Genomic DNA, 25,841 nt, shown 5'->3' with positions numbered 1-25,841 from the left:
GGCATAGTCCTTGATGCGTTTATCCGGGATTGCCAGGATCTTGGCCTTCTAGATGACAAAATTGGAAGCCCCGTCCAATATGTCCTAATCCCTCAATCCGTTCACTGCCATCTCTGCTCCTCTTCTAGACTCCCTCTGAGTCTCGACTTCCCTCTTGGAAATCCTTTTGACAACTGTCGAATCACTCTTCTCCAATCCTCCTTTGCCACTGCAACTCAGATCTGTATTTCTTGGTCAGAAATCCGTCGAGGTAGTGCTTCCCTCTATCTTGGTTCCATCTCCTTAGACATTATTTTGCATAGACAGAAACAACGTCCCACCAGTTCTTCAAATCACAATCTGTACAACTCCCTTAGCTCTGACAACTGAAGAATTTGAGCCCTTCAGGCTCTGCGCAATCACGACTTGGGCTTAATTTGCTCCTCCTAGGCACAACATCAATTCTTCTTGATTGAGAAAGATGACCGGGCATTGTGTAGGCTTGATCTGCCCCTCTTTGCATCTGCGCTGGCCCCTCTCCTGGCTCGAAACGCTGATGTAGGCTCTGCGTGAGCCTCTGCTTCCCCCTCTAAGCAATGCGTCTCCTCTTCTCTTACCGCTTCAGCTCTGGAACAATGCTGTCCCTCGGGACAACAACTTTTGCTGCAAATTTTTCAGATTTCTTCTGTCGGCCTCTTCAGTCCTCCTATGAACTGCAATCCCTTTGACACGATGTGAAAATGATGCTTATGTAGCTCGTGTTGATGATCCCATATCTACTAGATGATTGATGTTATATGGTTTAATCCATGTTTTTATGCTTTTTATAACTAATCCATCATTCTACATGCTTTTGTTGACACATATGCATCAAAATATATAAACGTATATATTATATGAAATTCGCTCCTAATTCGCTCCCGACCCGGAAGCTTCTGAAAATTGTCGCTCCCCATTCCCACTTCCACATCCACTCCAGCTTCCAAGCAGCCTTGTTTTTTGCACCATGTTATTTGTATATTACCTATTGTTTCTTCTGCATCAATGCTTCTCCTTCTTGGCTTCAATTTGCTTCTTTGAGTTTCTCTTTTTGGTAGGGAGGACCTCCACCACGATTCTTCGATGGATTTTTTTGTTTGTTTGTTTGTTTGTGTTATATTTTGAACAAAACTTTTTTCCATTGGCTCAACTACTCCTTTTCAGTAGGGACATGGGTTTGTCCAACACGCCCAATAAAAAATAAATCAAATACTTGTGGAAGAATTATATTTGTACTTTTCTATTTTGAATTTTATACCTATTTCTTTTGGGTGAACTAGTCTAGATTTGACAATGAGCCACTTTATTTCTTTTTTATTGGTGATATATTCAAACTTGATCACTCTCCAATAGTTGTATACTCTATATATTTAGTAATTGTGTATAGCAGCAGTTATTTCAATCTCCTTTCATAATTGCTTAGTTGCGCTCTTGTCTTTTGTAGTGTGTCTTTCGCGTAATTGCTTAGTTACTCTCTTGTCTTTTGTTGCATGTCTTTCTTCTATTCGCTGGTGTTGTGCATATAGTTATATGGTAACAGAACGAGATTCATCTATGAAATAAAACATGGAAAAGCTTTTGGTTAGGCTGGAAGTGTCGTCAAAGTGACATCCATGGAACTCCTGTACATCGATCTAGCCCCTAATCCTAGTCTTTGGGGTTATGTAGTTGACAAAATATGCTTTTAATATGTGCTTTTTATATGAATCACATATAACTTTGTATGTAGTGGGACAGATATCGATGAGATTGTCTTCATGTAGTCCTATTAAGTAAACTTTTATTGTTGGTTGCTTTTGAGGGATCGTCATGCTCTCTCTCTGTCTCTCACTCTCGAACCACTGTGTTTTGAAGTCCCAGAACTTTGTTCTGTCAGATGATTTGTTTTTGGGTTTGGCAGGCCCACAAATGAATTCCTTGAGCTTTGTTCTATCAGATGATTTGCCCTTGGGTTTGAGGGACCCACAACTGACTCATATGGGTGGTGGGGTGGGTGGTAGGCCCATAACAATTAACTCAGGTTAGCTAAGATGGCTGAATGATGGAGTATTGGTACAAGGACCATACCAAAAAGACATGCATCTCATGCTCAAGCTCAAACTGTTCCATACTTTCTTAAGATTCTACAAGGCAAGTTTCAAGTTGGATTGTATCAGCTTTCAATTGAAGTTGGGTATGATATCAGGTGAGTGGTCAAGGTCTGCCAGCTATATGTCATCTTTGTGAGATTTGAATGGAGGGATTTATATATTCTTTGTGTTAAACTTCCTTCTGATTGCCATAATTAAAACTATAGGAAGTGAGAGTTCCTGTTGATCTAGAATTCCAATTTTCTTGAAAATCCAGGTCGATATGGAATTGGGCAAACCTTGTAAGGGTTTCAGTCCTCCGTTCACAAAATTTGGATCATAATGAGACTATGATGACGTCTTAAATTTCTGGCCGATTCTTATCAGAATTGTGATCAGAAAATGGGTTTATTTGCTATGAGATTAGCTTGCTCTGATGGATAAGCATATCATCTTTTAGTGACCTCTTTATTATGAGATCCGAGGTCGATTTGACTACCTTTTCAGGGAGTCTGAGAGTCCCATTTCCTCTTTCTTTAAGTACTTGGAACAATGGTCCTGGGCGTTGTTCATGAGGGAGGACCCTGGACTTGGATGTCGCCCACACTAGCCACCTCCTCTCAGACTGGATACTTCTAGGATGTCATATATTCTTTTCTGGTGCTGCTAGTAGACAGGGCACAAAGAGGCAGGAAGACATTAGCACCATATCAGCCACTAGATCCATGATACCTTGGGTGATCACCAGTGCTCAGCAAATGAGTTCCATATGGAGATGTCATCTTAGATCTAGAGACAGTTCATATAACATATACAGACGTCTTCTTCCAGGTCCTCTGTTCAGTGATATATTTGTGGTTTTTTGCTGATGGCCTTGAACGTTAGGAGAGCAACATATGGGATTTCAGGCTTAGGAGATGGGTGCGGTCTCCTGCCCCCCTTGCCTTATGTAGGGGCTTTTGGGCATCCTTCCGGGTTCATATTTGGGGTCATTCTCCCCAGGATTCTGGTTCTAAGTGGTTCTCAGCACGGCACAGGATTTTTGCTTCTGTACCACAGCTTTGTACTTTGCTCTAGGTTTGTTGATTCTTATGTCTTTGATTTTGTAGATTATATGTGCTTTTATCTTGGTTGGCTTTTGCTCTCCAAGGTTATATTGACAATGGACATGTATGTACTTAGCAGTCCCATTGATGTATTTGTGGTCATTTTTTGGATACTTATAAAACTGTCTTATCTTATCTAACCAAAAAATTAAAGACATACAAGAATAAAAATTTGAAAGCTTTCAGTGAACAGGATTTGATCTATGAATGGATAAAAAAACCTGAATATAATTATTTTCTCGGCTAAAAGTTTTAAACCTGTGATTTTTTTTTTAGTTTTTTTTTTCTTTCGCAAGGAAAAATCATAATTTCCAGTAATAAGAAAATGAAAATGACATTTAGTAGTTTCTTTCAAGCATATCCCGATTTTTGTTTGTTTGTGAGAATGCCGTTTTTCCTGCTTGATTGCAAAACCATCTATCAGATAATAATACCGTCCTCATAACATATTGATCGCTGATATCTATACCTAAGTGACTGTTTATACATCTGTATCAGAGATTCAGAACTAGATAAAAAGTACATAATGTCCAAAAAAGAGACATAAATAGATGGTATGAATAGTATCCCATGTAGCTGCAAACTGTCATAAAAAATTTCCTGTCTCAAAACTTTATTCTATCCCATCGCCCTGTCTGAAAGCCAAAATCAGAAAAAGGATGGTGATAATACTGATAGTAATCCATCCCATTGTGCTCGTGTATCATCAATGTGCCTGGAACCTGCTGCATACCTTCTTTGGATAGCTGATCAGAAATGGTATTTCTTTTCCTGTAAATATGCGAATATGAAATGTCATCAAAATGTACTTTTATCATGAAGGTGTCTTGCAAAAGATTTCTTAGTGTGTGTGTGACTGTGACATTGCGCTGTCCGATTGAACCAGTCAATGACGATTTTTGAGTCTCCGAATACTTTTAGTTTTCCACACCCCTTTTCCAATGCAAATAAAAGAAGTAACTTTAAGCTGAAAAGTTCAGCAAAATTATTTGTACCAGGCCCAAAGGCGAAACTCATTTTGAAGAAATGATTTTCATTTAGGAACAGGATGGCTCCCCCTCCGCTACTATTCTCATTTGCAGATCCATCAAAGTATGCCCAAGGTTTTTGGTAATCAATCACTTCAGCCGTGATCATGCAATTTGTTCCCGTGGATGGTTCTTTTGGGATGAGCTCGTATATGGCGAGTAGGCAAGCTCCCAGCTTTTCAGGATTAAATAGCTGATATTTAAAAATCTACTTATTCCTGCCTATCCAGATAGCCCAGCAAATTAGACTTGGAAGGTTCCATAGCTTTTGCGGTTTGGGCTCCTGACACCATTCCTGCCATGCTTCATTTACCGAGCCTCCTCTCCATCTGTACCGGATACCTAAAGACTGATATGTCAAGTTCCATATCATCAATGAGATTTATAATTTATGGTGATCCTTTTCGTATTATAGGAAGGTTCTGCTTTATTTAAAAGATCTTATTGTGATTATTACTGTCCCATACTCATCTGATCATGTTTTCTTGATTCAACAGGTTGACAGTCGTGATGTTGCACAGCTACTTCAGAGTATCATTTTTGTAATTGATGCAGTCCTTCCTTTACTTCGAAGACCCCCTCAGAATTTTGTGGAAGAACTGGAACGGGACTTGAGACAATTGATAGTTCGCTATTCTTTCTTAACAGTTGTGCATGCTTGTATAAAGTTAGTGTTCACCCTTTTCCATATCTCAGTTTTTTTTCTAATCATCTGTTCTATCATTTTTCTTTAATCTAATTATGGTCGCTAGTTATTCCAGGGAAATTTCCTTCCTCTGTGTGCTGGATTATAACAAGCTATTACATTTTCTCATTTCCTTTTGTATATGCCTTTAGTATTGTCATATAATATCTAATTAGTAAATAGACTTTCTTAGGGGAAGTTTTAGAAAAAGTATTTCAAATTTAAATGGGAACTTTATTGCAACTTATGGATTGAATATAATTATCCTTTTGCAAACATTATATATTTTGTTCTTCTACATGACAGTGTTTAGGAGGTAGGCAGATGTATGGGGTTTAGGAAGCCCCACTGAGCTATGATACTAACGTGGAAAAATGCTCAAAATGTGAGTGCCATTGTTAACAAATGGCCATGCACAAACATTAAGTGCCATAGTTAAATAACGGCCATATGGCCAGTTCATGTATAGAAACACATTGTACATATGGATCTGCGGTATGGATATGGTATGCTAATAAAAAGCCCAAAAAAATTATTCTGAACAAATAATTAGTTAGCTTGTAAGCTCTGACTAAATTCCCCACTGATAATATTTTGAGTAGACCATATTCTCTGCTGATAATGTTTTTGGTATGGTTGCTGTTGTTGAATAGTATGTGTTTTTCAGATATCACCTCCATTTTATAGTTATATGGCACTATCTAGTTTGTGTTGGGTATATAAATTTATCACATATTCCACCAGTTTCTGCGATGTGGGATGCGGGAACAAGGAGACACAGGGGGAAGGTGTGGGATCACTCCCATATTTTAGGGAAATTCAAGGGGAACAGGGGAATGTTGGGGGTATACATGTGTGTGTGCCTGTATTTCAAATTCAAATCCAATAATGCAATACATTCATACATAATAAATGATTTAATGGAATAGAAGTAGTAAAACATTGTGTACATTGATTTAAATTCATGATTCATTATTTTAGAATCTAAAGACTGGAATAGTAAATTGAAATTACTCAAACTCAAAAATAGTAAGAAAGTGATGAGTTAGAAACTTAGTCTATGGTCATTAGCATCTAGAGCGAAGACTCGAAAGTTAAAACTGAAAATGAACAATGCACAATGAAGCAATGTTGTCATAATCAGATCGATCATCAAACTAGTCGACGCCAATACTGGGAATCAGAAAAAAAACCGGACCAAAACACTGGTTGACCAAAAGATACATAAATATTCAAATTTTGAAAAAAATACATAAATATTCATGTGCATCCATATGAATGCAAATTTCAAACCATTATACATAAATATGCAAAATTGTATGTATGTATATATAGATAGATAGATAGATAGAAAGCCAGATAGAGTGCATATGATGAAAATAACACCAAGTGCAATCCATCTTCAAACAAAAAATACGTCAGCAAAGTGCCACTAGATTGTTTAAGTGCTAAGACTAGCAAAATAACACATAAGACTACCACTTTAGCGGAATATTAATTTATTTAACTATTTCCTAAAGTTAGACTTGGGAATGAGTAAAAGTTCCTAACTTAACTTATGACTTAATCTCAACCATTGATCTTGATTTAATCTCAGCCGTTGAGAATGAGATTAGGGTTGAGGCCAAAATTACAAGAAAGAGTGAGTTGGTGGCAAGTTAGTTGAGCACTAGCAGATGTGAGAGAGCAACGAAAAAGGGGTGAGGGTTTCAGCAGATCATAGTGATCTAGGATCAAAGAAGAAATCGAGTGAAGGTTGAGTTCTTACAACCCTAGTGCAGTGATACCATTCACATTTGTCCTTGCACGGGAGAGGATTTGTGCTTGCATATGTGCGCAATTTAGTTGATCAGTTCAGGAATTTTGCAGATCTAGTGCACATACAAGGGGTCAATTCATCTTGGAGGATTGATCAGTTGTTCTTGTGATAAAAGGGAAGGTTCTACGTTGTAATTTTTAGAAGAAAATCCTTTGGTGAAGAAGAATAATAAAGGACACATAGCATTGCAGGGCTTCCCCGAAGTTGGATTTTCCTGGGTATATCTTGTGTTCTATGGTTGATGTGTTTATCTTCTGATTTATTTTTTGCTGTGCATATTAAGTTAGAAACTCAGTGTGTTTGTGACATAAGGTTCCAAAATACTAATTGTTGATATTTCTAGGTTTTTACACTTAGAAGTTACAAATCAGTTTACTGGGTTTTAAGGAAATCTAACATGGTATTAGAACTCAGTTTGTGATTGAAGAGCAAGCACAAATTTTATCTTCAGGAGCGACGATTCAGAGGGAGCAAGTTATTAGATCGATTTGGCCTTTGGGATTCTGAGCAATGTGCATTGATTGTACCAGTGCAATATGTATTCAACAATTTGATTTGACAGTATGTCATATTGGGGTCTCAGATTTGAAGACAGATGGACGTTGCGTCCAACTCTTGTTTGTGGCGTGAAAGGATAACACTAGTGCTGGCGAAAAGGGGTTTGGGATTTTGTTGATAATGTCCTAGGCGTACAAATAGATCCTCAACTGTTGGCTCAACATAATAAAATAGATATCAAGGCAAGAATGATTGTCCTAGAAGGAGTCAAAGACCACATTATCCCCCACTTGAATGGGAAGAAGAAAACTAAAGGAATGTGGATTGTCATCATTGGTCTCTATTAGGGGTCGAGCGAGGCTAGAAAGTTGGTATTGAAAGATAAGCTCAAAAGCATTAAAATATCCAAGTCAGATTATATGGTTTCTTACCTCACTAAGTTTTCTAAGTTTAAGGATGGTTGGTGTGAGTGAGATAGTTCCAGATAGAGATTTGGTGAATTTTGCTCAATTAGGTTTCACCAAGTTGTTTCAAGCCTTCACGGATGGGATATGTGCCTAAGAAAACCTTCTAGATTGGGAACATTTGTGGGGTGATTGTGTCCACGAGGAGATTCGTAGAGAGGATCAAGCTACATCTCGTGTTAAAAGCGAGGAAGATGAAGAAAATTTCGATCTAGCCAGCAAAGGACTAAGTCCAAGTGTAAAAAGAGTAGTGGTGGTGGTGAGTTGAGGTCCAAGGGTGAGAAGAATGTTGATTTTGGGTAGCATCGGATGTGCTCTAGCCACGAAAATTGTTGGAGAGGCTAAAGCACATGAGATCTCCAATACCCATAAATGGTTTGGGCAGATTCTAAACATTTTGGGAGATATTAAGATAATTAATATTTTTAATGGAGTCCCTAAGTCTAAACTTAGTGAAAATAATATATTAATGTGAATTAATATAACACTGAGTTAGAATGGTCCAAAAGTCATGGATCAAGCCAGATCTAATCTTAGCCGTTGATTAGGGACTTAAGCTCGGCCGTTGAATTGTCAACGAGAAAAGTATAAGAGGAGGCTTGAGGGTCACTTGGAGAATACACTGAGTTGATAAAAAATTCGATTTTTTGGGGCAGGGCTTGCTGAGGAAATCGAAGGAGTGTTGCAGCTGAGGGGCAGTGAATACAGAAGCAAAGAGAGAGAGAGAGCACTGGAAGCACCAACGCAGAAGTCGGGAGAGAGGGACGTAGAGCCAATTAGAGGGCACGTGGAGCCAGTGAGAGCCCACGCAGAGGCAACTAGGGGCTGCGCAATGCCAGAGAGAGTCAGCGTGGGTGATGCATAGTCTCTAGAGGCTGATGTAGTGCCTCCAGAGGTTGACACAGGGCGAGTTGGGGTGGCGCTGGGCCAAAGAGGTTGACGCAGTCCCTAGAGGCAGATGCTGGAGATTTCGTGGGGCAGACTGGAGTTGAGAGCCATAGGATTGATCTTTCGGGGTTTTAGCTGGAATATCTGTCTCCAAATGAGAGGCACTACTGCCGAGATCATTCTCTCTAGGGTGAGCCGGTTTGACACCCAGATTGTATTTTGAAACTGCTTAATAATAAAACCCTCATATAGCTGCACCAGTTTTCCCGCATTGAGTTTTTCCGAGAATATTAGTCCAAAAACAACGGTGTCACTTGTGTGCTTTAATTTCCTTCAGTTGATGATGTGTAATGCGTTGAGCATGTACTTGTATTTATTTTCACTATTTACATGGTAAATAACTCGTTAAGAAGAAGTAGGCAGAAATAAATAAGAAAGTACATGAAGGATTTCTAATAGTTAGACTTAGAAATTTCAACAAAGAAGAAGCATCTTCGCAAGATTAAGTGTTTTTCGTGCCACAATTTGGGCATTAGACTACTAAATGTCCTAACAGGAAGAAAGGGTCCAAAAAGGACCAAGTAGCATCCTCTGTAGAGAAAGATGAATTTTAGATGAATTTTCCTCTCATTTTGAGGTGGAGTTCTCACTCATTGCCTGTATGGCAAGTTCAATGGCCACGGATTTATGGTATGTGGAAAATGGTGCGTCTTGTCATATGACGGGAAACACAGAGTAATAACTCGGCTGGCTCGGCTGAGTCCGAGCATACTCGGCCGAGTCCGAGCCTACTCGGCCGGGTTGGTTGACAACGGCCCGTGAACCAAAAAAACAAAATTTTTTATTTAGTTTTTTGCTTTTGGGGACTCCAAATAGGTTTCTAGTTTGTCTATAGTATATTTGGGGTCCATTCCCCTCTCCTAAACCCTATAAAACCCACCCAACCCCTCTCATTTCCTCACAGCCATCTCATGCATTTGAGTGAGAGTTTGTGAGGAGTTGTGGAGTTTGTTTTTGGAGCAGCAGTGAGGAGTTTTGGGCAAGCATTGTAGCAAGAGTGAGGAGCTTCTTGGGCAACCATTTGTAGCGACATTGAGGAGTTGGTTTCTTGGAGCAACCTTGAGGAGGGGGTTTGTGCGTGGAGGTATTTTTTTTCATTTGTAAAAACCTGTTTTTGCTTATTAATTTTTATGTGCAAATATGGAAATTGAAAAGAGTGTTTTTTGTGAAAGAAATGAACATTGAAGCAATGCTATTTTTTTGTTTTCATTTTCAGATTTTTTGAATTCATTTCCAAGTCAAAAAATGGCACCTAGAGTGAGGGATGCTGCGTGGGCATATGTTGAAATGGTTGATAGTCAAATCCATTGCAAATTTTGCCATAAAAAAATTAAAGATGGTCCTGGGGGCATTAATAGGCTGAAAAACACTTGGCGGAGATTAGAGGCCAAATTGCTCCATGTGAATTAGATGAAATTGGGGAGATTAGGAAGGACTTGTTAGCCAACTTTGAGAAGTTTAAAGAAAAAAGGCTAGGCAAAAAGAGTTAGGCTGAAATTGGGAGGAAGAGGAATATACAAAAAACGCTGGCTACCAACTCCCATTTTGATTTTGAGGGTTCTTCCTTTATCCCTTGTACTGATGCATCCAACCCCTTCCGATATGTTCCTCCCTCTTTGGAGTCTATTCAAGAAAAGGCAAGGGTAAAATGAAGAAGGGTGATATGAATATCAAAAGTTATTTCATTGTCACACCCTCCTCTCCATCAGATGCACATGGCCCTCAAGCTAGTAGAACTTTGCAACCCACTTTAAATGACCATTGGAAGAAATAATTGAGGGGGACTGCTTGTGATTACATATGTATATGGTGGTATGACGTTGATATCCCCTTCAATGCTTCCCGTTCATCATATTATGAGCCCTATGTTTGATGCCATACATGCTATTGGAAAAGGATTCAAAGGCCCTACTATGCATGAGATAGGGGGGTATCGTTTGCAGAATGAAATTGCCTCCATTAATGAGTATTTGAAAGATTTCGAAAACTCATGGGAAAGAACAAGATGTACCATCATGTCAGATGGATGGACTGATCAAAGAAACTGTACCATCATAAACTTTCTTATCTTCTGCCCACAAGGAACCATGTTTATAAAATTAGTTGATGCATCTGATAAGGTAAAAGATGGACAATTATTTTTTCAGCTATTGGATGAGATTGTTGAGGAGGTGGGATTGGCTAATGTTGTTCAAGTCATCACACATAATGCCTCTAACTATGTTCTTGTTGGTAAACTACTAAGTTACCAAAAAACGGATACGGGAACGGATACGGGTACGGGGTTTGAAACGGATACGGCAAATTTTCAAAAAATCTGGATACGATACGGCAGGAAACGGCACATAATAAATATATAAAAATTTAAAATATATATATATATATATATATATATATATATATATATATATATATAAAAAAAAAATAAAAAATTCATATTACCATTCATATTTCAGAATCTAAATTTAAATTATCTATGATCTATCATGATTGATGATTGATGATTCATCATCATCATCATCAATTCAAGTTTCAAGTTTCAAACTTTCAACATATGCCATATGGAATAAACATTCAACATTGCCATCATCATTAACGATTATTCTAACATTCATGATTCAAGTTTCAAGTTTCAACATATCATCAGAGTCTCAGACATCAAGTTTTTGTTTCAAATTTCAAACAATGTTTATCAACATGACAAACATCAAGTTATCAACATGACAAGTTACAAATTACAATTTACAAACTTACACAAACACCATCATTACCAAAATTAATAATGCATACTAATTACTACATACTATGATAATGAAAGTACAAATTTCAAAATGAACTATGACTGGTAGTCGTACTATCATAATATCATTACTCATAAAGTCATAATTCATATGGTTGTTCAAAACTTAAAAGTTTAAAAGTTAAAAGTTAAAACACCATCATAAATTACAAATTTACATATCATCAAATATGTCTTCATTCATGCCACTATAATGTTCCACTTCCACATCCTCTCTAGAAGTGGCACTGGGAGTGGGAACATTGCTTCCATGTCCACTTGAAGATGCACCTATTCCCAATGATGGCTCCGAATCAAACAAACTCATGTGAGACATGGCATTCAATGTCATATCCAAGTCAGGCAACTCTGGTTCCACGTCCCATAATTTGTTGGGCCCAAATTTGTATTCATCTCTCTTGTGTGACAGAAGGCGAAGGTTTGAATGAATATACACTAGTTCCTCAGCCTTCTTAGAGCCCAATCTATTTCGCTTCACTGAATGGATGAAGCCGTATGTACTCCAGTTCCTTTCTGCTGAAGAAGAACTAGCAACCTGTGACAAGACCTTGATGGCCAATTTTTGGATATGTGGAAGTGCCCCACCATAGAAGTTCCACCACTCAATTGGACTTAATCTGCTCTTGTCCCGCATACAGTCAATATCACAACCCCAACCCTCCGATCCCACAAAATGAGAAAACTGTGCACGAATCCGAAGCCCAATTTCAGGATCTACAAAAAGCTTTCTAAAAGCATTTTTAAATCCCTCTGCGACTTCTGGGTCTTTGTTTGGTGCGCTTCTTTTTGGATCACGTAGCAACTCTGCAGCATAATATTTTGGATTCAGTGCATAGGCTAAAAGGTGCAATGGAGTGGTCATCTTGTTCCACCTTTTGGTCAATATATCTTTTACTTCTCTGTAAAAGATTTCATCTGGGTCATTCTCCTTGGCATTTATAACCAACCTTATCTTCTCTATCATGGAATCAATGCCCTCATACACCTCTCCCAGATTAGGCATATCTGTGTCAAACATACGGAGCAAATCCACAATTGGCTTAGTAAATGCCAAGAGGTACTCCACCTTATCCCACCATTCGTCATCAACAACCAACCGTTTCATTGCTTGTGCTCTATCAGATTGGGATTGCCTCCATTGATTCCAAAGAGAACTGCATACCATTGATTGTAATGCATCTTTCACCTGCATGAGCCTTGTTAAGACTATGATGTGAGAAGCAAATCGAGTCTCAGCAACCTGCAGGTGTCAAATTGCCAATGTTTCAAATTTCAATCAATTTGAAAATCAAAAATCATAATTTGAATCAAATTTGAAATTCTTTGATTGAATATTGAATAACCTATTATGATTCATCAATTTAGATATTTGAATTTAAATTTTAGAGTCAAATATTTAATAAACTTTAAACTTTAAAGTTTAAGTATATGTACCTTAAGCAGCTCCAACTTAGCAAATTCCCTGTAGATGCCTTGGGACATGTGGTGGTTTGTGATAAAGGCTTGAATTTCTTTTGCCTCTTCAAATATTTTTCGAATCCACTCAATTTGCTTCCCCAACTTGCTCAACATGAGGTTCAATGAATGCACAGCACAAGGGGTCCAAAAAATGTGCTGATATTTGCCTTCAACAATTAGGCCTGCTGCTCTACGCACCGTTGCATTGTCAGTTATTACCTGGACAACATTTTCAGGCCCCACCAATTCAATTGCTTCAATCAAGATGTTAGCAATGAATTGAGAATCTTTCACCTGCCCCTCACAATCCACTGCCTTCAAAAACATTGCCCCATGTGGGCTCTGAGCAATCACATTGATCAAAGGCCTATTTCTTTGATCTTTCCATCCATCAGAAATGATGGACACCCCTGAAATGAGCCATGAATCACGAATGGGGGCTAATTTAGCCTCCAAATCTAACTTTTGAGCACTCAACAATGTGGTGCGTATCTTCTCATACCCAGGGCTCTTGTACCCTCTTGGGGCTTCAGTCAAACACTTTACCATCTTTGCCCAGTAAGGAGATCGCACAAGGTTAAAGGGAAGGCCATTTGCATAACTGCATTGGGCTACAGCTGCATCTGCTATCTCTCGAGCATCATTATTAAAACTCTTCTCAAGCGGTCCCAAATTTGACCGCTTTGACCCAACATTTGCATGAGAATAAAGTGGAGGCTTTGAGACTGAGTGTTTTAAATAGGAGACAGGATTTGCTTCATTTGCTTTAGCATCTGCCTCTTCTTGTTCTCTCTGATATTTTGCAATTTTTACCTTGCTTAAACCATTTCCATCTTTCCCATTCTCTTTAGGTGGGCCACTACATATTCGAACCCCTTGGTTTCTTAACCCAAGCAAATGTGCTTTAACCCGTGTGTATGACCCCTTAAACTCCTTTTTACACTCACTGCAAACCCATGCCAATGATCCACCTCCTTGGATCTTCCCAACAGTAGTGACATATTTCCAAAGTGGTGACTTTGGATCAAATTTCTGGGTTGTTTCAGCGTCATGTGCCACTTCCTCTGCCTCATGAATGGCTGAACTTGAAGTTGCCATGAATGATGATGACATTCATTGAAGTCTGAAACTGAAAAAAGAAAATTGACAAATATATTATATCAGTCTTCAAGTTCAGAATCCAGAACAAATTGACAAATATATTATATTAGGCTTTAAAGTTTAGCCTTTAGGTTCAGAACAATCATTATTTACACAGAATATTAGGTTCAGAACAATGCAATCATTAGAAGACTGTACAGTGTAAAGTTTAAACATGCTCTAAACTGCACATTATTAGTAGAATCATCACAGGGATATTCTCTGCATAATTTTCTGAGATAGAAAGCGGATTACACTGTTACAGTGAAGATCAAGAAGGCAGAACTTCGGTGATATATCACAGTAAATGTTTCAGACTTCAGTCTTCACTGTTCAGTGCTATATGTCGGTGCCTCCACAACAAATAAGTTTGGGTTCAGATTCTCAAATAAAACCATCTCTGTGATTCAAATTTTCTACATGTGGATATGAATTTTGAAATTTGAATCCTATGAAGCTAGATCCAATGGTCCAGACTCCAAGTTCCATAGAAGCTAGATTGAAATTTGAAGGACTACAATAGTACAAAGAGCTGATTGAAGTTTTGAACACACATCTCAATCAAGAAGACAAAGGCACTAAAATTTTGTGGAGCCATGAATTGCAACTTAATTGCATAGACTCTAGAGTCTAGAGACACTATGTTTTTGTGGGAATAATACATATATGATTTGGCTTTAAAGTTTATAATATATATCTCTGAATTTTGAAACCTGGATCGAGTTCTGTCACACGGTTTCAGAAGTATGACAGCAGTAGGATGCACTCCTGAGTCCTGGAGATATTATTGGGCCTGTTAGATGACAGCATGTAGTGTGAAGCATAATATTTATTATTAATACACAGTGCAAATATGTTCAAACTTCACACAGAAATTGGGGCATGATTTCAATTTATAAATTATATCAGCAGATTGCCTTTAAAGTTTAGGAATGAAGCGTATTGGTCCACACTTCTCCTAGTTTATAAAATTGCAAAGTCTTGGAGCCACATCGCATTTCAAGAGAAATCTCATCGAAGGTAGATGTTTCATGTAGGGTACTAGCCGATTCAAGATCAGAAGCAATCAACATAGAATAAAAATGATGCCAATGCCCATGTGATATAAACAGATGTTCGTTGCCTAGCATTTCGAAGTCATTGCTTGCAGTATTCGATACCATTAACGGTAAATATGAAGCACTTCATATTATAATATTATATCCAAGACGAAGAAGAATAAGGACTATTAAAGGATGAAACAGAAAAGTTACAAAAGTTATAAGTGATCTCTGCCAACCCTTGCTTAAGACTTAAGTGGATAATAAGGCAGAAGTTTGCACTCAATATTCTTTGAGGTTTATAAATTATAACTTTATACAAATCTCAGATTCTCATGTGACCAGTGACACTATATGCGAAGTCCCTAAGGCACTATATGACAAATCAAAGGTAGGGCCGTAGGGCCGGCATCATCTCTGTGACAAATCAAAGGTAGGGCCGTAGGGCCGGCATCATCGCCAAAATTGAAAATAGTAGACAAGGCTACTCGCTTTTGGAGACTAAACAATGAACATCAACATAGACAGCGAAATCTGAGGCAATATCTAAACAAAATAATAAAATATATTTCTGAGACGTGTCACGTAACTAGTTAGTAAAGTTTAAACAGTGCGAAGTATTATACTACTATGGAATATCTATGATACAGATATATCTCTTGGAAAGGCGTTCCTCTATACGCAATAAGAATCAAAGTGCAGCGTCGTGTACCTGGGCCGAGGCTTGTTCGATGCCGGCAGGAAGTTGGAACCAGTCACTCCAGACGTGAAACTTAGAAACTGTGAACACTGAGCAGCGGCCGCAATCACTCACAGGAATCAGAAGTTAAACTTAGAACTTAGAACTCGTCGTTTAGGGATAGGTAAGATAGTTATTAATAGGGTTAACGTGAATTTGGAACGCCCGCCAATTTGCCAAATTATTGAATTTAGACCGTCGGCCAAGATTCATTAAATCCGTTCCCGGCGGCCACGAAAAGCAAAAACGTATTGAATTTCCCCTCGATTTTTCCAATACGTATTTAAATTTCTCTGATACGCATACGATTTTTCAGATCCGTATTAGAAATTTCTAAATACGTTCTCGATTTCTCTGAAACGTATCAGGTTTTCTAAAACGGGCCGTGTTCTCCTCCAGAACGCCTGAAAAACGGCAAAAATTTTTCTGATACGTATCCAAGTCTGAAAAAACGTTTTTCGGCCGTTTTTCCGGCGTTTTTTGGCGTCATACGTTTCTGATACGGGAAACGGCGTTTTTGCCTGCTAGGGTGCCGTTTCCGGTAACTTAGGTAAACTATTAGAGGAAAAACACAGAACCATCTTTTGGATCCCATGTGTTGCACATTGCATAGACCTTATGCTTGAGGACATTGGCAAATTAGATTGGGTCAAAAGCACTGTAGATCATGCCAAAACCATAACAAAATTTATCTACAATTATTCATGGATTTCGAGCTTGATGAGGAAACACACAGGGGGCAAGGATATTATTAGGCCTGCCATTACTAGATTTGCTACTCATTTTTGACATTGCAATCTATGCTTTCACAACGTAGAAACTTGCAAAAGATATTTTCCAGTGAAGAATGGAATCAAAGCCAATGGTCTCACAAACTAGAAGGCAAAGAATTGAAAAAGAAAGTTAATGAAGAAATATTTTGGAGAAAGGCAGCAGAGATTGTGAAGCTTGCTGAGCTACTGGTTAAGGTGTTGCGGTTGGTGGATGGGGAAAGATTGGCTATGGGCTTCATTTATGAGGCGATGGATCAAGCAAAGGAGCAAATAAAGAGGGAATGCAAGGATAAAGTGGCTAAGTATGGGCCCATTTGGGCAATCATTGATGAAAGATGGAACAATCAACTCCATCGCCCTATACATATAGCTGAGTATTTTTTGAACCCGGGTATCATTATAAAGCTAAGGAGACAGGAGCTTTGAAGGGGGAGGTTAGAGATGGATTGATTGACTGCATTGATCGCATGATCCCATTGGAGTGTGATCAACTGGAGATACACCGTCAGGCCACAACCTTCAGCGATGCCTGAGGTACCTTTAGGAAGAACCTAGCAAAGATTGCAAGAGAAACAAATGAGCCAGATAAACAAAAATTTCAATTTTCAAATTCTTAATACTTATTTCGTTAAATTGTTTATAATTTGAAAGTTGGATATAATTTGTAATTTTGTTGAGCTAACTCATTACACTCCTATGTTTTTTGCAGCACAATGGTGGGATGCTTTTGGTAGCCATTGTCTTGAATTGCAGAAGTTTGCAATTTGTATTTTGAGTCAAACTTGCAGTGATACTGGGTGTGAGCACAATTGGTTTGTCTTTGAGAGGATTCACACAAAGAAGAGAAACCGTTTGGATAAAAAACGGTTAAATGATCTAGTCTATGTCCAATACAACCTTCAGCTTAGATGCAACCAATTACTGAACAAAAGACCTGATTTACATCCCATTGTGTTGGAAGACATTGATCCAACATCACATTGGGTAGCGGAGAGTCATCCAAAAGAGTTTGATTTTGATGATGATCTTGATTTGGATTTATAGGTGGAGGCATCACTCGAACATAATGTTTAGCTGAATGCAGATCCACTTGTACCAGCCTTAGGGCCAACCCCAAGTCCTCCAGTTGCAGGGACTTCCTCTGCTCAGCCATGATAGAGTCACATATCTTGTCTATCTTAGCTTGCAGCTGCTGCACAGCCTGCTAGTGCTACCACTTCTACTGTTGCAGTTGGAGATGATGATGAGGAGGAGCCATGGGGCACCCTGTCTGACTCTGATCCAAAGGTTGATCTAGATGATCTTGGCTCCTCTAGCAGTAGCCAGTAGTACTGGTCACAATTTACTTCTGTTATAGAGGCCATTTCTAGCCTTCTTGGTTATGTGTTTTTGTTTTGATCTCTATATCATCATCATGTATGTATTAGACAATGCATTGGGTGCCATTTTGATATATTGGATATATACATGAGCCTACTTTGATCATATGTTGTCTTCTATCTATATTTTAATGATGTGTGTTTGGAAACATGAATGAAAATCTTTAAATTATGTTTTTTTATTAAAAAAAATAATTTAATGTTTTTTTACAACGACTGAGTCATTGAAATTGAGCCAGTCGAGTCGATACGGAGTCAGAGTCGGAGTTTTAAAACATTGTATGGGATTGACTTCGGGTCAGTAGAGAATGGTATGATACATTCTCGATCACTTCTTCTTCATATTTCAATAGAGCAGAACAAAGTAGTGTAGGGCATTGATGGCAGAGATGGTACGGACTGGCAGATGGATTAGTAGATGGAGTTCTCCCTAGTTGAGAGGGCGTGTTAAAATTGGCAACTAGGGCCAAACTCCATGTGGGTCTTCTTATTTATGGCAGCTGGGATTTTTCTTGGATTCCTCTTGTCGAGAGATGTAGAATTGATCTAAAGATCATCCGATTCCGACATGTGTTCATGGAGATGTGAATTTATTTGTGTTATGCGACAATTCGTCAAGGTTAGCCAACAACCAAATTGCCCCCATCTATCCTCAACATTTTACTATAAAAAGAGGTGGCTTGCAAGTCTTTTGAGACACACACTCACATGTCTTGTGATCTCTTCCTCTCCATTCGTTTGGGTTTTGGTGGAAGGAAGTAGACCCTAAGAGAAGATGCTTCCCTAAGAAGAGATGGCCTAGATCTAGATGCAGTCATGGGAGAGAAGGCTCTACACTGCCCTAATGTGGTAGAAGCCTAACACTGTCATGAAGGACAACCCTTATGGTGGAGTCTAAGAAAGGTTCCTACGCTGTCCTAAAGGAGACCTTCCTACACAGCAAGAAGAAGCCTAATGATGCCCTAACGTTGCCATGAAGTACCCTATATTACAGTCTAGAAGAAGCCCTAAACGTGGAGGAAAAAGGGTCCTCTTGAAGATCCTACAGCAAGCCCTAATCGCAGTCATGATGGAGAATCCTTAACGCTGTTATAAAGACTTTAATGTAGTTTTGGAATCACAGCTAGGAGAGGCTAAACACAGACCAAAAGACGCCGTCCTTAAAAGACCCTAAACATTGTCCTAGAAGAGACATCTAGATGCTGAGTTAGGAGGGTCATATTATGCCCTAGCCACAGAGAATAGGAGGGCTAATGACTGTATAAAGGAGGCCTAAAGACAAGCCCTAACGCTGTCATAGAAGTGAACCTAACGCTATCATGGAAATAGCCCTAACACAGTCATAGAAGAAGGCTTAACGCAAGCATGAATAAAGGCACCTATATGTAGTCCTAAGGAAAGTCCTACACGTTGTTACAGTCTCGACATATGCTACAGACTTGGGTATAGGATCTCGGTGACTAGGTGCAGTCATAGAAGGAGCCTAGACAACTTGGGATTTGACAGTGGTGCAACCTCAAAGTGAAGATCTAACAAGTCTGTCTAGGATGAGTTGTTCAAGGGTCAAGTTAGTTGGGTGATGTGTGTAGACCTATCTTGCTGCTGGGCTAGGCCGCAGGCCATAGCCAACAACATAGAGCATTAAGGGTTGCACAAATCAGTGTGGCAGTGTTGGAACCTCTCTTGGATCACCGCAACCTTTTAAGGCCTATTGTTGACTGTATCAAGGATGGACTGAAGTTTGATACAACATGATGTAGGTGACATCAATGGTGATGAGAGCAACTCAGTGGTGAGAGCAGCTCAATGATGGGTGCAACACAGTGATGATGGTTGCAACCCAGTGAATGGTGCAACATAGTAATGAGGAAGTGCAGCATGATGGGTCCTGCACAGTGATGATGGGTGCAACACAGTGATGATGGGTGGAACACAGTGATGGGTGGAGCACAGTGATGATGGATGTAGTATGATGAGTGTAACATAGTGTAATGAAGTGCATCACAGTGATGGGTGCAACATAGTGATGGGTACAACATTGTGATGGAATCACCTGTGTTTAGATCTGCTACCTCGTGTCATCTTCTTAGAGAAGATCTATGCTCTTATGTTGACCAGTCAAAATATTGACTTCTGATGTATATGTGCTATCTCTCTCTGTGTTGAACTATTGAAGAACATAAGAAGAATTGATCAAGGGTTTCCCAACATTGGGGTTTGTTCCTGGTTGGCGCCATCTTGTGTCCTCTTGTCTTGGCTTGTTTTCTGATGTTTATGGTTATGTACTATCTGCACTTTACTATCGTGTTGATGTGATTGCCAATCTGGACTTGATATTGAGATAAAAATGAAAAATTGAAGTAAATTGCTCTCAGCATAGAACATACCTAAGATTAACAATTTGGCTGTCTCTTCATGATCCTACTGTCATTATTGTTGTACAATTGAAATTTTCAATATATAATTGCTTAATGATGAATGTAACATAAGAAGAATTGATTATCAAATTATTGGAAGTAATTATTAGATTAGAAGATCATGATAAATTAACATGGTATCAGAGCCTAGGTGAAAGAAAAGCCATGGAAAAAGAAGTCATACACAAAATTCTGTAGCCCTAGCCCACTAAGGTGCCATTACTTGCCAAAATAGATTAGAACTCTGTTTGATTAAGGAAACCAAAGGGAACCAATCTTTAGTTCCTCATTTCAGATCGACACTCATCGTTGATTGAAGAAGTGAATCTTAGAGGATTAAACAGGTAGGCGAGCACCTCAAACTCTAGTGCAATCTATACCTCTGAAAGTGAAAAAAGATATGGCTAAGTCAAGGGCATTAATAAGTTTAGAGTGAAGCAGAGGCAGAGTTCCTCATCAGTTTTGGAGACCAAAATCCTCTTGCAAAGGCCAAGTCATTTTCAGAACTAAAGGACAAATTGTTGCTATTGCTACAATGTTTTTGAAGAGGCTGAGCTACATGGTTTGGATGGGCCGAGTGTTATGAATATAATTTATAATAAGTAAATAAATAAAATAAATGTAAATATTAAATAATCAAATATTGATTATGTTAAATAGTCATTAAATTAAGCGAAAAGGCATGTCTAAAAGACATGCCCAGTCACGAAAGGACACCTGCTTAGGTATACATATGCAGGTCCTTATTGTAACATTCACCACTTGTATATATATAAAATAAATTATTATTTCAAATACCTCTGTGTATTTTTACTTCAAGCCAACAAGCTATCAGTTTTGATGCTTCAGTGGTATCAGAGCCATGGCACACATTATAATCATGCGAGTCTTTGAACGTTGTTCGCCGCACAATGTGCCATTACGTTCACGTCTTGGATGCGTTGAGCAATTTAATAAAATTCAAGAAGCATTTCAACGATTAGAAAAATCACGTGCAAAAGTTAAAGCATGTCTAAAGGAAATCAGTAATAAGGAAGATGACAATGACAATGAGGAAACAGAACAAGGTGAAGCAGGAGAAGAAGATGTTGACCAGAATGATGATAATGAAAATGAAGATGTTGCAGAAAATGATTAAGATAATGATTCCAATGAAGCTGATCTTAATGTCAAAGAGGATGAAGTTATTGAAAATACAACACTTAAACATGTAGAATCTATAAAAGATGTAAATATAGTTGTAGAGGATGAAGAAATCAAGATTACTGATTTTGATGATGAACAAATAGAAACTACAGTTGAAGGGTTACCACCACCTATACGAATGCAAAGTTCATGGAAGCAAGGACTAGAACAAAAACATGGAAAAGGGAAACTTCGTGTCAATCATTACAACCCACTTGAGGCCTATGTTGGTAGTGAAAGTATTGGTGATGAGATCATAATTTATGGATGTGATAATATGAATCGAGCTTTTGATGGAGATGCAGTTGTAGTGGAGCTCTTGCCTAAGGATTAGTGGGATGAAGGGAAAACAATGAAAATTGTAGAAGATGAAGATGAGGAGGTCCACTTAGTTCCAAATAGTGTTGATGATGCTCCTCGTGATGCCATTTTGGAGCAGAATTCCAAGGGGGTTGAAGGTCATATTACAGCCCGTCCAACTGGGCGTGTTATTGGTATAATTAAGTGGAATTGGCATTCGTACTATGGGTCTCTGGAGCCAATGCTTATGCCTGCAGGTGGTGGTGTAATTTTCAACATTGTATTGTATCTATTGATCACAGATTCCAGGGTTATCGAAGCTGGAAAGTTATGTTGGGTGACCCTAAATTTTATTCTGACAGAAAACTCTTTGGAAAAAGCAATCAACTTTTATGTTTTTTTAAAAGAAATTTAGAACCTTATGTCGATGGGATAATAGTGTATGACCCTGCAACGAACACCTCAGAAAGGCTAGCACTAAAAGATCCCCTCTGTGGTCGAATATCAATATTCTGTAAGTGTTTTTGTGTGAATGGGAAACTGGTTCTCATCGGTGGATTCCATCAATCTTACTAATAAGAGAAACGAGAAATATTTATATTTATGATTTTGTGTGCGCCAAATGGAGCCGCTGAGCTGATATTCCCAATCTTCGCTATTGCTTCGCATTTTCTGCCTGTACTTCTACTAGACGTATCTACTTCGCCGACAGGCATGGGAATTGTTTGGCGACTGTAGAAGCTTATGATGTTGAGGAGGATAAATGGGAAGTTTTGCCTCCTATGAGCGAACAACACGCCGAATATTAGGGTGTTTGCAGCGAAGGAAAATTCATGGTATTAGGCAAGATGGTATCAGAGCCGACTGTTTCCACCGTCATCCTTCCGCCTGCCCGACAATCGACAAGTGTTCATTGTGTCATCGATGTTGGTTGGATTGGCGACCTTCCTTGCTGATAGCCACTCGTGCTGTAGACAACCTCGACACTTGACACAACGTTGACCTGTGCCTGCAGCGTAAATTGCGGTGGGCTGAGTGGTTGAAGAGTTGTGCCCTTTTAATTCGGGTCACAAATCTTGTGAATCGACATTGCCCTACATACTGGCTCGATGCACTGATTGGTCTATATATAATTGTTGGGTTGATATATATAATAAACCAAACTAAATTAATATAATTTAGTTAATAAAAAATATTTAATTAAATTATTTAATATATATATATATCTATATATATATATATCTATATCTATCTATATATATATAAATTAAAAAAATAATTAGAGTTATTAAAAAAAGAGTTATAAAAAAATAAAAAAATTTGCAATTATTAACAAAAATCGATAACCTTGGATTCAAGACAGTGTTACCAAGCGAATTATACAGGCAGATGTGCCAATGATGTCGAGTTACATATGTCGAGTTACAAAGCTTCTTAAGGAAGGGGCTATGTTATGAATATAATTCGTAACAAGTAAATAAATAAAATAAATGTAAATATTAAAGAATCAAATATTGATTATGTTAAAGAGTCTTTAAGCTAAGTGAAAAGGCATGTCTAAAAGACATGCCCAGTCACGAAAGGACACCTGCTTAGGTATACATATGCAGGTCCTTATTGTAACATTCACCACTTGTGTGTATATATATATATAAAATAAATTATTATTTCAAATACCTCTGTGTATTTTTACTTCAAGCCAACAAGCTATCAGTTTTGATGCTTCACCGAGATTTGAGAGCAATCATCTAAGATTTGCCAAGCATTTTGTTTGTGCCCTAGAACAGGGACGAAAACTCTAATTTGTGAACAAAACTTGTGGACAAAATTTGCTGATGACTCTTCTGTGAAGTAAGTCTGGACCATCCTTGTGCTACTTGAAGATTGTTACTTGCTCGTTTATTAAGGGCTGGTTGATGGAGCAAGTTCTCTTGTAAGATGCTATAGAGGACATTGGAATGCCATAGTCCTATTCCCTCTTTTGAAGACACCTTACTTTCATGAAGGATTCTTTGGAGATTTGTAGCTATGAATCGACTTGCAATATTTTGTACTTGTTGATGATACTTGGAGGGTGTTGTTTCTTTATAGTTCTAGTCAGTAAAGTGGCAAAATACGAGCCCTACAAAATAATGGATCATTAATCTTGATACATTTGCTTGGACTGATACCAAGATGGAATATCCTTGATTGATTGGTGACATGTTGGTTTTCATCACATATGCAGAGGCATGGGGACTCTATGGCACATTCTGTTTCACTGATTGTTTTGGACTTTTGGACATGAAATTGATAAATTATCCCATCTATATCGACCACAACAAGAAAATTTGCACATGACAAACTTCGTAGGACTTGCAAAAGGTGGAGATGAAATTTGGAAGTCTTAGGGTTAGTAAACCCTAGAAGACTAGAAGCCCTAAATGAGAAAACCCTAGGGTTTGTGGATAAATACCTAGAGTTAGTCCTAGATCAACGTTTTTGCTAAAGGAAGAACTCATAGCTCATGCTAGAAAGCAAAGGAAAGCTACATATTGATGATGAGGACGAGGATGAGGATTTCTAGTTTGATGTGATTGCTGATGGATTTCAATGACTTCTGCAAGGAGGCAAGGATCAAGAGGGAGTTGACAATCCCCTACAATCCTCAAAAGATAAGTACTTTATATCTCACTTCCTTGATTATTATTGTTTTACTATTAGTTAGCCTCTTGTCTTTATATATTTTTACTTAGTTATAATTGTTTCTTACATGACCTCCTAATGAGGGTTGTAGGTACATCGTGGAGTTTTCCAAGGCTCCAAAAAAAAATGAAAGCAATTGGAAGAACTAAGCAAGGCTTGTGACAAAAGGATTCTCCCATAGTGATCTGTGTTCAAGAGGGATAAATTGTATTGACATCTAGAACCAGAAGAGCTCCTAGCTCAGAGGGAGCAGGTCGGCCAACTTGTTTGAAGGATGCCATGATGCTGAAAATTGTGTTGAAGAGAAGTTAGTGGTGACTTACAAGTGGATCTACAAGTTCAAGTATGCGGTAGATGGAAACATAGAGAAGTACAAAGCAAGATTTGTGAGGATTCTCACAGAAAGAAGGAGAGGACTATGAGTTGACATTTGCTCCAATTGTCAGGTACACTTTAGAACTCTTATTTCTATTAATTCTACTGAAAGTTACATCAAATGGATGTGAAAACTGCTTTCCTTGATGGAGCAATTGAGGAAGAAGTGTTCATAGAGCTACCTCAAGGATTTGAGGTACATGACATTTTAGGACTGTGAGTTGACATTTGCTCCAGTTGTTAGGTACACTTTAGAACTCTTATTTCTATTACTTCTACTGAAAGTTACATCAGATGGATCTAAAAACTGCTTTCCTTGATGGAGCAATTGAGGAAGAAGTGTTCATAGAGCTACCTCAAGGATTTGAGGTACATGAGAGGAAATCTCATGTATACATACTGAAGAAAGCTTTGTATGGAACTCGAGCATGGTATTCTTGGATTGATGGATATTTGATGGGTCTTGGTTGATCTTATATGGCTTGTTTTTGATGGGAGTAGAAAAACTCACGTGACAGAAGGAGCAACAGTGGTAGGAGGATTTGCTTCTTTAATAAAGGGAGAAATCAAGCCCTGCTTTAGTGTCAAAGGGAATTGATCTCTGAGTTCGAGATGAAAAGTCTTTTTTGGATACATTAATTCGTGGACTAGAAGTATGGAAAAAGTAGAGTGAGATCTTCCTTTGTCAAAAGGAAGTATATTGTTACTATTCTTCAGAAATTTGGGATGATGTACAAGAAGTCCATGGCCATTCCCATGGTTACCAATTTGAAGAAGCTAAGTGGCAAAGGAAGCTACTATGATTGCCACGACAAGATCTACCAGGATGATCAAAAAGCAAATATGGTGAAGCACATGTTTGGTTCATAGAAGGCAAATGATCTTGTTTATGTGAACTCCAACGTTCGTCTTGCA

General features: G+C 38.4%; 2 protein-coding genes across 2 annotated transcripts in view; one reads left to right on the top strand and one right to left on the bottom strand.

Moving 5' to 3' along the window:
• Window positions 1–25,841, top strand: part of EMB2773 (PHD finger family protein) — a 269,544-nt gene that overhangs the window by 102,986 nt on the left and 140,717 nt on the right. The window contains 1 exon segment of the mRNA XM_089374269.1: window positions 4,719–4,888. Coding sequence (XP_089230395.1) covers window positions 4,719–4,888 — 170 coding nt within the window.
• Window positions 11,472–13,998, bottom strand: LOC149242517 (uncharacterized). Its single transcript, XM_089461037.1, has 3 exons — window positions 12,870–13,998; window positions 11,638–12,675; window positions 11,472–11,489 (listed from the first exon to the last, which is right to left on the bottom strand). The coding sequence occupies exons 1-3, from the start codon at window positions 13,989–13,991 to the stop codon at window positions 11,472–11,474; spliced, it is 2,178 nt and encodes a 725-aa protein (XP_089317163.1). The 5' UTR covers window positions 13,992–13,998.

This window comes from Pinus tabuliformis, chromosome 8, assembly GCF_031772625.1.
Source record: "Pinus tabuliformis cultivar Carrire ecotype Pingquan chromosome 8, CPIR1, whole genome shotgun sequence".
Lineage (NCBI taxonomy): Eukaryota > Viridiplantae > Streptophyta > Pinopsida > Pinales > Pinaceae > Pinus > Pinus tabuliformis.
The sequence above is the reverse complement of the archived record's forward strand: the minus strand, read 5'-3'. Positions and strand labels throughout refer to the sequence as shown.

Bases quoted from the DNA above. Each gene is read 5' to 3' on its own strand.
- LOC149242517 (XM_089461037.1), bottom strand. From the start codon at position 13,991: ATGGCAACTTCAAGTTCAGCCATTCATGAGGCAGAGGAAGTGGCACAT. The intron at 12,676-12,869 runs GTACATATACTT...TGACACCTGCAG, and splicing joins CTAAGTTGGAGCTGCTTAAG to GTTGCTGAGACTCGATTTGC.